A 13,580-nucleotide genomic window follows, 5' to 3' on the forward strand; every position below is an offset into this window, starting at 1 on the left:
GTTACACCTGGTCGAGCAGAACGCTGATCATTTTATTAAAGATGAAAGACTTTAGATAGTTTTTCAACTCTCAGTAATGCCATAGTGATCGTTTGATATAAGGACCTGCAGTGGAGTTTAGGCCCAGACACGGCTAGTGACGTCAGACTTAACGACCGGATAGGAAATTCTAACAACCACTCAGAGAGGAGATATATTTGACTTTTAAAAGAACATGTACTACTGCAGCTACTGTTACAAGTTACAAGATTTGAGATTCATTTAACTGATTACGTTTTCACTAGAAATGTATTGCCTTGAGGTCAGGGTGACCTGTATCATTTGTTATTGTGTAATAATCTCATCAGGGTACCAGCAGTCTCAACTACTCTCATTTGTTGTTCTACTGGAATGAATTCCTTTAATTATTGCTAAATGTTCCTGAATTTGCCCACCACATCTACCAATTTAAATGTCAAAGGCAAATTCATTGTCATCACATTGGTTGTGTTGCGATCCAACTGTGATATCGCCACAGCCCCGTCACCATTTATACCACTACTAAATCTTTTCAAGTTTTTGCAGCATCTCCTTTTTATAAGCTTTCAATTTCTCAGGTTCTGCAGCATTATATCACTGAAACAGTGGAAAAACCTGGACAACTATCTTTAACCCAGCCGCTGAAAAGCTGAGAGGTGCACAATCAGCTGAAACACCAAAAGGCAGCTCATAGCAGTGGATGCTACAATGGCATCAATGACATTTTGTTCCTAAGCCTAAACTAAACTGGACACTAGGAAACACAAGCTGAAAACATGACGGGAGAAACACAAGACAAAGACGCAACGACGAGCAGGGGATGACAGAGGACTAAAATACATGACGGGGTAATCAGGAAACAGGAGACAGAAGGGAAACACAGCTGGTACTAATTACACAGACGAGACGGGAAACTGAGGCTGAACACAGAGCAGGACTGTCAAAATAAAACAGGAAGTACACAACAGACCAGAGACCCAGACTAGACACTGAACAGAGGGAACGCTGAGTACAGGGACATGAGCGACATGAGACACGACTGACTGGGGAACAAGAAGGCAAACACGAAGACATAACTAAACCTACACTAAACATGGGGGCACCAGAACGAAACCTAAGAACCGGAATTAAGAGAGCAAAGAAGGACTAGAGCGTTAGAAATACAAAACTGAAACCATGATGAAATCACAGATTAATAATAATAATTAAACAAATCAAAACATTTGGTTACTGACCCAGGACTGTGACAGTGTTTTACAGATAGCTGTAGACACTCGCTAGCTATGTCCCAATTCATAGGCCGCATCCTTTGGAGGCTGCATTTGAAGGCCAATCACGTCACAGCCAGGCGATAAAGGATGTCCCAATTCGAAGGCTGCTCCAAATGCAGCCGACAAATGTGTCCTTCATTTCCCAGAATTTGAAGGATTGGTCGGGTATATCCTTTGTGGACCAACCTATCCCAGAATTTATAGCGCGGCGCAGCCAATTCCAATTTCCAACAATGGCGGCAACTAGTTAGTTTCAGTATTACTCTTATTACTCTTTTTGGGTCACAAAATAAACTTTTCACATATTTTCAGGCGAGAATGGTGCTGTGTAAACTTCAAATATCTACTCGTTTTATTAAGACATCACATATTTGCAAAAGTGCTTTGATGTCTGTTAGCGCGATAGCTAACCGGGTGGTCAAGGCTCATTAGAGCCAGCGAGAATAGTGAACTCTCGGCACATCGTTTCACAGCGGTCTTTTACTACTCAGGTTAAACATGATATATACGTCACTTAGATAACTTAAAAATGTTACTGTTTGGCTTTTTTCAATGTTTTATTTATTCCTAAGTAAATTGGTTTGACTGAGATTAAAGTTATAGTTTTCACACAGCTGAATAAACGTCAAACTGAAAACTGATTAAACAGAAGTGTGAGATGGTTGAGAATTTACGCCAGTGTCCTGTTATATTTTAGATAGCAAGGAGCAGACGGCTGAGTTTATTAAACTCCACCGAGACAGTGGTGACGCAAATCTTAAGGCTAGACTGTCCCATTTCACAGCTTTGCACTTCCGGCCTTCTCGGTCTTCAAAGGACCCGACCCATGAAGACTGCGAAGGCCAGGTCCTCCGGAGGATTCGGCCTATGAATTGGGACAAAACTACTGTTACAACTCTCCCCTGACTTCCTCCTTATATACTGACGAGCTTCACTCCTCAGACTTTTGTTCCTGTTTCACTTCCTTAAGAATGGCTTGGTGATCAGCCAACTTTCCACTGAGACACTTTTCTGATGAAACTTCAGTGAACAGTAGTTGGATCACCTGAAGGCCTAGATGCATTTCTCGGGTCGGCTGTCGGGTCTTTCTTTTGGTGTTGCTTAAGGACATAACTTTCATATTTCAGTTATGCTGTAACTTTTTAAGCGTGACATTTCTTTCGGCCTCCACTTTCCTCAAATTGTTTAAGGACACAGTACACACTATGTTGAGATAAGCAGAGTTTTCAGCTAATAGCTATTTGGGACTCACCTTCTTGGTGCATAAAAATTAAAACTATTTTATGCATATTAAACTGTTACCTTTCATATTTTTCAAAGATTGAACTAAAGAATTGGGAACAAATGTGCTAAGTTCCTTTGAGATTCTTTGAGTTATGTGTCTTTCTATTGTTGAATGATTCTTAGGTCAGTGTTAAAAGGCTTAACAAATCATCAAACAAACACAAAAATCAGGTACAAGAAAATAAAATGAGTGACAAAACAGTCAATGTCAAAAGAAACACTTCTGAAAGACCTCTAGAAACCCCAGAGTAATTTGAAATTTGCTCAAGACCACTTAAAAAATTACAAGAAAGTCTAGGAAGCAAAATATAAAGAAATGAGGGGTGGCTCAAACGTTTAGCACAATACTGTAGATAGTGGAATGACTTTTGATCTCAATATCTCATAACATGATGTAAACATGAGGTGTTTTTGAGTTGTGGAGGGAGGCAGTGGAATGTGAACCTTGTGGGCTACAGAGCTCGTTTCCATTTCTCGTCAGTGCCTTCTGATGAGGTATGTTTCTCATGTGTTTTCTCGGAGTCTTGCTGTGCTTTAAGCACCCAGGTGACAGATTATTCAGCGCTGTATGACAGAATGAGGCAATCAGTGACTTTATGGAGCATTAATCTGATGATGTGCTATGAATAGCCTGCCTCATTAATACGAGCAAACTACTTTGTTGTAAACTTCTGACACACTTTTTTCTTTTTTGGAAAAACATTAAGTATCAGCTCTATAAAGAGTTCCACAGAAAGCCAAAGTTGTTGGTATCTATTGTAACAGGATGTTTCATATTTATCTTTTTTGATGCATCAAATATAGCATATCTTCAGTATTTAAAAACAATATTCCAGTTTTTGTCATCTAACCAGCCAGTCATTTTCAGCCATTACTCATCAATTCTGCATCAGAGACAGCAGCTTTGATAAGACTGTGACTCACCTCCACTTCTATGCATTCGTTTAGTTTCTTGCAGGTAGCTGAAATGGTCTCAGTGGTGCCAAACTCAAAGTACCACAGCTTGTTCTTCATTCTGAGGAGTCAGAGGGGACACAGAGGACAGACATTTTCTTTTGGCAAACATATCAGATAATACTCCCACTTCATAAGTACTGTGTTTGGAGCCTACAGCACGATTTGTTCGGGTGCAGTGGACACATATTGAAGCTGTCTGCTGCCTTGAGTCATCTCACATTTTCTGACAGTTCAGGACAGCTTGTGGTCATGTGACCTTAGAGTTCAAAACTCCATCAATGCACCCTGAAGCTAGAATGGGGACAGTAACATTGGCAGCATTTAATGCACAGAAAGTTGACCCCGCCATCTGTCAAACAGGCATTCTGCTGTTCTCATCGAAACCATCCTGTGAGCTGCAACGTGAGCGTTGCCTCTGGAGGGGACATGGGGTGAAACATTGCTGGTGGTGGCTATAGTATCAGGGCAACCATTACTGTGATTCACAACATTCAAAGCAAACCTGACTGGGCCTGACTGAGCAAAGGTTCATTTCTGCCCTGCAGACGGATTTGTCAGAGGTGACCTGATGGATTTATTTTTGTTCATATCTTCGTGTCATTCATTGCTGTTCTGTGACTGGATAGTAGCTGAATGATACGGTTTTCAGTCAAGGTGAAATATCTGCTTGATCAGTCTGGAAAGATGACCTCAAGTGCCCTTCACTGGTCCACAGTCAAAAATATCCTAATTTCATTCATTATTTCCTCTGGGGGTTTAATAGGATCTGGTTACAAGGTGTGCTGTACAGGCGAGTCTGATTCACCTTGCATAACATACCGTGAAATTAAAGGTAGCAAGAAGTTAGTTGCCTTCTTGATCACTGGGCAGTGTGGATCTTCTTCATACATGCTGTAGACAATCCACAGTATTACGGCACTAAATAGTCTGAAGAACTTTCAACCCTGTGAGTTCTAACAGTGTATTTATACTACTGAGTTAAATCTACAACATAGGTCTGTGCTAAACCCAAACCCCCCTGAAACCCTATACTGTTACCTAACATGCACTTCCCTAGACATGTAACTACACATTGTGCCGACACAGCCCACAACTATTACGATTGGCCTGTTTAGTACTGTTGATTACTCCTGTACATTTGTAGATACTTTGTCTCTGCAGTTTTCCAATGGATTAGTGACAGAAGAATATATAATATAAGGATTCACAGATGTCAGCAAATTCTTGCAGGGAGATTGTCAAAACTATTGGAGTTGACCTGAGGGACTCTGCAAAGAGATGGTTGCCTCTGAAAAAAAAACAAAGAAATTGACAGCAACAAAGAGTAGACACCCGAGAAGGGAAAAGTCCCAGCATTTTATTTGTTTCTATCATGGCTGGTACTGTATATAAAACATATACACCGGGATACCACCACAAGCATAAATGCTGGCAACAGCATCAAACACACACACACACACAAGTTATATTTTAGCTCAGCTGAGATTCATGGCAGGAGTCTAAATCAGCAACCAGTCATCTGTGTTGACACTAAACCTACGCCATTAGAATACGTCATTTTGTTCTTTTTAAATTGTTCTTCATACTCAGGTGACCAACAAAAAATAATAATTCTGACAAACACAATCCCCCCCCCCCCCCCCCCCAAAAAAAAAAAAGAAAAAAAAAAGTGGGGATACTGTTAAGGATTGGGGCCTATCACTGGTCATGACTTGTCACGATCACTACGTGTGAAGTACTAAACGGGGGGTTTAAAGCTAGAGCTTCTAGCTTTAACATAGATGGAAGATAAAGGATGACCCTGCATATTTATGCAATCACTAAAAGTGGTGCATGTTTAATGAAATCACAGTAGGTACACTGGTATGTGGAAATATTGCTTATACTAATAACATAGTTATTGACGCAACAGCGTTGTATAATGGAGGTATGACAGCACCAAGGTTAGGTGCAATCCTAGCCCAACAAAATAGGACATTTCGAGCAGAAGCTCTTTAGAAAAGTCTCAAAATTTAACAGAGCAAAATAAGAGACAGAACAATACTGAACAGACTTCAGACACAGCATTAAAATCTGTAATTACTCTTCATGTTCTTTAAAAGGTAGCACGATTGTCTTCAGCTGATACACTTGTTCACATGTTTTTCTTGCTGCTAATTGTCTTTCTGTGTCTCGCTCTTTCTCTTTCACCCTAATTCCTCCCCAGAAACCTCTGCTGCTGTCAAATCAGGGGATTATGAGCATATTTGAGATCACAATTAGGAACAGTTGTGATTCTCAACGAGGCGAGCTGCCTAACCTCATTAAGCTGCTTCCACTGGAGACAGCCTGTAAAAAAATGCAATTAACTCATGTCCCCCTCCCCCCTTATGGACAGCGAGTGCAACAGGGAGGCAGACTACTTCCTTAAACCTTTCCACCATTATTCCCATGTTTCTGCACTAAACCTAATGCAAAACTACAACAAAGGGGATCGTAAATAGTCTAAAAAGTCTAACACTTTAATCTCTCATTATTAGTCTCCAGTTCAGCGTGTGCTGAGCCCTCAGTTGGCTTTCACAGCGTACTTCCAAAAAAGAGAAGTACTTATTAATTCTATTCAACTTTAACAAGTACTGTCTGGTTTTTAAGATGACACATCTCCTCCAGAGAAACCAAAAGATTCAAAGAGAGTGTGGAGAACAGAGATTGGTGGTGTAGTAAGGTACAAGGTGAAACTGTGCTGTTATGAAAACACAGTTCAGGTGCTTCACTACTTCAGTACTGCTCGGGGGCTCCAAAACCCTCACCAGTATACTGTGCCTTGGAGTTTCTTGCCCTTCCTGTCAGATAAGCATCTCCTTAAATCACTAATATGAAAAATGACTTTATGACCCCACCACGTCTTTTCAATCCCTCCTCCTGTCTCATACCGGTTGTGAAATCAGAAGGATACGAGGTCAGGGAGTAAAACTAATTAGCAGAGAATGTGTCCTGACTTTGAAAATCAGTGCAGACAAAGTACAGTGCAGTCAGTGGTATACAGACATATAGATACTCCAATTTCTATATAAAATGGAGTATCTATATACTAAATTGGTTTTCTGCAAGCAGAAATTACACCCCGTTGGTCTTAAACAGTGTGAAAAATAGAATAGAATAGCCCTTTATTATCATTGTACATGTAAAATGAAATTGTAGGTGCTCCACGATATAAACCATAGACAGCAGGAATAAATAACAAACAGGAAAAATATATTAGGAGGGATATATACAAAACAAATGGCACAGACACTTGTCTGAACATAGAAAATGCAAAACAATGGAAAGACAATACTCGAGCTTGATAAAGTAAAGAACTGAAGGCTAACACAATGCTGGCTGCAGTGTTTTTAGACAGCTGGTAAGAAGGTGCTGATATCTGATTTCTGATAATCCAATCAGGCGATCGGTGACCTAAAGCTTCATTGACCCATTCTTTAAGCTCGACAAAGCAGCTTATGAAGAGAGCTAATTATAGCTACATATACAAACATGTCAGGTGAGAAAATAGGTATATTTTTGGTGAGATATACACTTACACTCATCATGGACATGAATGTCAAGTCAAGTGGCTTTTATTGTCATTTCAACCATGTACAGTGTGAAACGAGACAACGTTCCTCTGAGACCCTGGTGCTACATATGACATATAACAGACCAACACAGGACTACGTAAAGTGCAATGTGCTAAAAAATGCAAAAAAACAAACAAACAAGACAAGACAGTGCAACACTAGACAGAACAGGACGATACAGACACAAGACAGTGCAATGGAAATGTGCAAAATACTGAGTATTATGCAAAAAGTAACTTGTCATGTTTTTCATCATTTCTTTGAACTGTTCTTTTTCAACAGTGCATTGATTGTACAATACACATCTTTAATAACCTTAGAAACGTATTTCTTCTTCCACACCGTGGTCAAGTGATGACACATTTGAATAACTTGTACTTACATACAATTAACGATGAACTTATACTGTTGGAATCTGCAACTGTTTAGAAATGTCTCCAACTTGTGTTCTCCTTCTTAGATTTTCACTTGGACTTTCCGGTTGTTCAGACTGTTGCTCAATCTAAGTGGTGCTCTCAAACAGAAACTGAAACTATCAGTTGTAGCCAATCACGATCACTAACAAGAGGTTAACAGGTCTTGGCCTCATCAAATTAAAAGACACTGAGAACCCTCAGCACCACTTATTAAATGATTTCAGTGAGTGTAACTATCTGTTTGAGTCTACATACTTTAAACCTATGTGGATTAGAGAAAGTCAAAAATAAATTCAAACTAGTGCACTCAATAAAAATGTATTCTGTACAGTCATTCCAACCTCAAAAAAATCATTAAAATCCAGATATTACAACAAGTGCATGTAAACTACTCACTATAACATAGCAACAGTATTATTTAGACGTAGAAGAATGTCTTGTGTTGTATTATACAACACACCATTACTAAAAGGACTCTTACTATCACTGAAGTTAATTTAATATAGTGAAAAGAGAAGGTGGAAAAAGATCATATCAGTGAACAATTATATCGATGTGGTTTTTAAAAAGAGAAAAACTTCCCCAGTGTGTTGTGAACCTTTGCTTGCGTACATGTATATCCTTGTCTGCACAACAGGAAAAGAGTGGATTTTCCCTCTGAACCAGGGAAAAAAGAGGGGAGAGTGTAATAATAACTCAAAATAATTCAAAATTCACAAGTGGCGCATAAAAGGTTGGTAATTTGGAAGAAACAGGACAGATGGGAGCTTATTAGAGATGATAATATCATTCTGAATTGAAAGGATAAATCAACAGTGTTGGGAAGGTTACTTTTTAAATGTATTCCATTACAGAATACAGAATACATGCCCCAAAATGTATTCTGTAACGTATTCCGTTACGTTACTCAATGAGAGTAACGTATTCTGAATACTTTGGATTACTTAATATATTATCATGCTGTTTACAACTACATGAATGTACTATTGCTGTGATTTATTACTGTTACTGAAGGTCTGCGGCTCCGAACCGTAGTAAAGGGACCTCTGACTAATACGGTGGGTTCTGTGTCGGGCTCGTAGCCAAAAAATAGCTTTACTTTGTTGTCTGGGTCAACTTTGCTAGCGAGAGACAGAGAGAGGCGTTGAAAGGCTGCTCCAACGGAACTTATTGTTTTTGGAGGAAAACACGAACACGGTGTACAGTCGAGTCTTAATAGCTTACTTACAACTGGGCTCGTCAGGCACTCTTCTTGGCTACAGTGGTTATTATTATATTTACATGCTTCCAGCTCCCGTTTCTGCTCGATGACAACTTGTACTTTTCCTTTTTCTCCCTCCCTCGCTCACAGACACATAACGTGTATGGCAGTCCATTCTCCCTGCAGCACAGACTACACTGCCCATAAGGCTACATTCTTTAGAGCATGTAGCATTCTGCCTATTAGCTTAGCACAACAACAACAAAAAGGCGCTCTCTCACCCAGGAAACAAGCAGAGAGAGAGCGTCGCCCTGTAACCATGGCAACCGTAATGCTGCCGCCTGGAACAACAGAACGTAGCTCCGTGTAATCCATTTATTTCAACAAAGTAACTGTATTCTAAATACCACCTTTTTAAACGGTAACTGTAACGGAATACAGTTACTCATATTTTGTATTTTAAATACGTAACGGCGGTACATGTATTCCGTTACTCCCCAACACTGTAAATCAAAGTATTGCTCAGCAGCTGAAAGGGATCCTTTCTGCTTTCCCTTATTTCCCGTCGTATATTTTGAACTGTGAATCATGCAAAGCTACTCCAGTACAGGCCAAAAATAAATACATGAAGCTGAAAATGAGGAGAATTGGTGAAGTAGCTGCTTTTTTTGACTAAAGTGCAGCTAATAATGACATTCTTTCTAAAATACATCAGAAACATATGCAAGCTTTTCCTAGTCCAGTTTCTGTATATTAATGTGCACGTTTGCACATTAAATATATTCATAATTTATTGGTGGTCATAATGCTTAACATGGTTATAATAATGTATATAATTTAGATACTATTGTTTTATCTCAAACTGTGAGGTAATTCTGAGGCTTTTTTCCCCAATAAGAATAAAACATAACATTAACTGCTGAGCTGGTATTATTCAAAGAGGCCATAATGACAGTCAGCTAATACCAACTATACAGTGGTTTTGAAAGAAAGATGATTTATACTAATCCCTGAGATTTCCTTTCTGGATCTACACTGGCCAGATGTTCAAACTGGTAACGCGCACAACCTTTGTGATCTTCTCATCATCAGAGGGGATTTCTGTATGAGATTCTCCGTCTCATGCAGACTTTCATTTAAAAAAGCCCTCAGCCCCTCAGGGCTAATGCCTCACATAATAAAGCCTGAACCATGACGTAACTGTTAATACTTTTTGTTAAAGGAATGTTACTTGAACTTTATGACATTAACTATGTCACATCAAATCAGTGATTTCCCCCCCTTTTTAGAGGTGTCACTGGAGCAAAACATTCCCAAAATTTACTGATGCCAGCTGTGCACCTGCATAAATGAATGCCAAGCCAGGCAAAAACAGTTTCTGCAGTTCTATCGGGCTTGCGAGTCAATATCTAGTAGGACCACATTTATTCTTTGACTTAGCTTGAACTCTTGTTGGCAAGCTTTCTTGTAATTCACTAAATAGGACACAGAAATAGTTCTCCAGGCTGCTTGAAGGATATTCTAAAGTTCTTATTTTCCTTCTCTGTCAAGATGAATCCGCGCTATTTCAAAAACGTTGACGTCTGGGCTCTGGGCAGGGTAATGCATCACTGATAGTGTTCCATTTGTGTTTTTCTATTCAGGTATGACTGCGACTGGGAGTTTCTTATCATGCTGAAAGTCTTTTCCATTCAGATATATTTCAAGATGTCTGTACTTGTCTGCATTCATAATTCCATCAGTTTGACAGGATCTCCAACACAACTGACTGCAGCCCTAAACCATGACATGATGACAGAGCCTTCACCATGCTTTACAGGCTGCAGACATTCACTGTTGTACCTCTCTGCCGGCCTCATCTGTACACACTGACAACAGTTTAAACCGAAAATGTAAAATTTCTGCTATGAATGCCTATAATAATTTGGCATGCTGCAGCCACCCTTCCACTGACACCGTTTCTGATCAGGCAACTGAATCAGCTTTAGCTTTTCTCTGTTATAATCCTACAATATTTTGTCAAGCAAAATTTTAAACATTTGGATTGTAAATTATGACTAGAACTAAATGACAATTTATTCAAAAGAAAATGACTAAAACTCTAGATTTGCTGCAAATTTACCACTGCTTTTTATGGAACCAGTTCAAAACCAGCTCTGAACAAGTCTGCCTTAGTCACAAAAGGGGAGCACACATAGAACTGATCTGAGGCTGATCTGAGGCTACGTCCACACGAGTAAATTTGAAAACGGCGTATACGTCTGAAAACGCTCCACACTATCGTTTCATTTGTTTTCACAGACTCGTTCATTTACATTGAACGCTTACGTTCCAGTACTGCGCATGCGTGAAACGCAAGACGATTCGACCTGCCTCATTTCTGTCTGCCGTTTATTCACTTTCCGACTCTTTGAAACATCGCGACAAAATGTTGAGGAAAAGCCCCAAGTTTTTTAAATGGACTAACAATGAGGTGGAGTTGTTGCTGCGAGTAACACAAAAGTTGCAAAAGCGAGTGAGAATTAAAGAATTTGAAGAAAAGCTATCTGGAGCATGTACAGACTGATATTAATCTTTAATAGGGCTGTCAGAACTGAGAGCAAACAAAACAACTGCTGTATAATGCCCTCCACTCTCTTAGTTTAATTGGTCACATGACTGCATCCCAAGTTCGCAGTCCACACTGCGACACGAAAATGTTGTTTTCAAATGTATTCGCTTTGGAGAGTGTTTTCACAACGCTCCGTTGTGTGTGGACGGAAGGCCAAAACGGAGAGAAAAGGATGCGTTTTCAAATGAAAATGTAATAGTGTGGACATGGCCTGAGTAACAGCAGTTAGGATAGATACTGCTTAAGTATTTAAAAAAAATCTCTTTCTAAACATATTATTTCCCCTCCTCCCTGAAAATGTTCCAGAATGGATAACACACATTTTTGCACACACACAAAGACTGCATTGTCCACAGCATGAGAAATGATCAGCACCTGGGCTTCAGGCTCCTGGAGGTCTGGCTACTGTGACCATCAGATGCTGATGGAGCTGCACAAGCTGAGGTGTCAGGAATCACACATCCCCCTTGTCCCAGTAGGCCTGAGATAGTGGGGGATGGTTTGTGGTGCAAGTGTGTGAGAGAAACACATGCAGACAATGTGGGATTGTGACTGACAGGAAGTACAATAAAGCACTGAGCTAAGTGCTACATGTGGCTATGGGCCTCTCTCGCCAGGTCAAAGGTGATTTTATCATGCGCTTACCCACAGAGAAAGAAATAGCTGGGTCTCAACATTGATTCCTTTCAGTTTTAACTGCTGTAAACATGGAGGGGTGTTTACCCTGCCAAAACTTCAGTCACGCAACAATAGAACAGTTGCAGCTGTCCATCAACTGTCTTGTGCTCTGCTGCAGTACTGAAAAAGGAAATTCACAGAAGAACAATAACCTCCAGCACCAGGCTTACTGTAAATATTGTACAGTAGGCTGTCGGAGCATCACGGCACTCTCGCTTGGAGCTACAGTTTGATCTTTGTCACAAGAGGCTCTCAGAGCAAAAGCAACATCCAAGAAGATTTTGTAGAAAAGCAAAGAGCTTTAAAGGTTACTGTGTTTAACCTCTGGGTTTATGTGGGCTAAATATGTCCCGCTGTCCACATAAATGCTTTACATCTTCTAAGTCTGTCTAATGGATCAAAGAGAGGGTCCGCTGAGAACGGCGGTATCTTTCTTTTATGATGCTGGAAACAGATATGGGACCAAGGATGGAAACTTCAGCATTAATTATTGAATTTCAAAGAGTAAACAAGCCATCTCTCTAGTACCCCTTCATACTCTCTCTACTCCTCTATTTTTTTTTTCATTTTCCACAGTATGTCAGCTAATTAGCTGTGGAGTGAACCAGTGGAATACATGTTGTTGCCATCATGCAAACAGCACAAAACACAGAGCCTGGTTCCCAAGTGACTGAGAGGCATTCAAAACAAGCTCCTACACTGAACTGAGTATTCAAAGTACAACTGCACATTGCGACGAAGGACGGCCGCTTTTACTCTCTAATTAACTTTTGATTTCAATCCTTCAGAGCAGCGCGTTCAGGGATTGTGCTTTTCGGCGCACTTTAGCACAATCACACATGGTCAACAGTAAACAAAGAACGGCTTTTAAGCAAACGATAGGTGCAGATCTGCATGCAGCCACACTGGGGACACTTAATAATTAATAATTTGCTTTGAGAAACTTGAGAACGTTCTCACATTCATACACATCAGGCTACAGTAAAGACAACAAGCAAAGCAGGATTTCATCAACAGTCATTCCCCTCAGGGCAGCAGTTTATGTCTACAGAGGCTGATGCAGTCTGCTGCTGTTTGACTGTTCTTCTGAACGATTGCTTCACAAGTGTAGTAAAGGGTGCTGGACTGAAAAGGAAGCAGCTTTTCAAACATTTTTTTGCTTTTCGTGAGTCCATGAATACTTACTCTTTTGTGTGAGTAATTTAAATTGCCACAGATATAAAACTTAAATGCAAAATGTTCCTAAAGTGGCATTCGGTTCATGTTTAATTCCATGATATCACAATGAGTCCAATCAACCTCCAGGGCTAAAAAATGAAGCCAATGCGAGGTACCAAAAACTAGAGTTCCTCTAATGGCCACATGGGCCTGGCTATAAAAGCAAGTCAGTCCCCACAGTTTTAAAAAAGATCAACTTCATAGCATCAAAAATTTATAACATTTATAACCTGATGCAATGACATGTAATCTAGCTGACAGCAACCATCAGAAGATTGGTCGTAAAGGGGTAGACGACAACATCAGTAAGATAAAGTCAGTCAGGGTGTG

At 40.0% G+C, this 13,580-nt stretch overlaps 1 protein-coding gene across 3 annotated transcripts in view; it reads right to left on the minus strand.

Annotated features, from left to right (window-relative positions):
- The window catches only part of dgkg (diacylglycerol kinase, gamma), a 145,782-nt gene that overhangs the window by 35,389 nt on the left and 96,813 nt on the right, over nt 1-13,580 (minus strand). For all 3 annotated transcript variants that reach the window (XM_006805785.2, XM_006805784.2, XM_087829590.1), the window contains one exon: nt 3,498-3,588. In XM_006805785.2, coding sequence (XP_006805848.1) covers nt 3,498-3,588 — 91 coding nt within the window. The remainder of the gene's footprint in view (nt 1-3,497; nt 3,589-13,580) is intronic.

This window comes from Neolamprologus brichardi, chromosome 16, assembly GCF_056152115.1.
Source record: "Neolamprologus brichardi isolate AB-2024 chromosome 16, ASM5615211v1, whole genome shotgun sequence".
Taxonomy (NCBI): Eukaryota; Metazoa; Chordata; class Actinopteri; order Cichliformes; family Cichlidae; genus Neolamprologus; species Neolamprologus brichardi.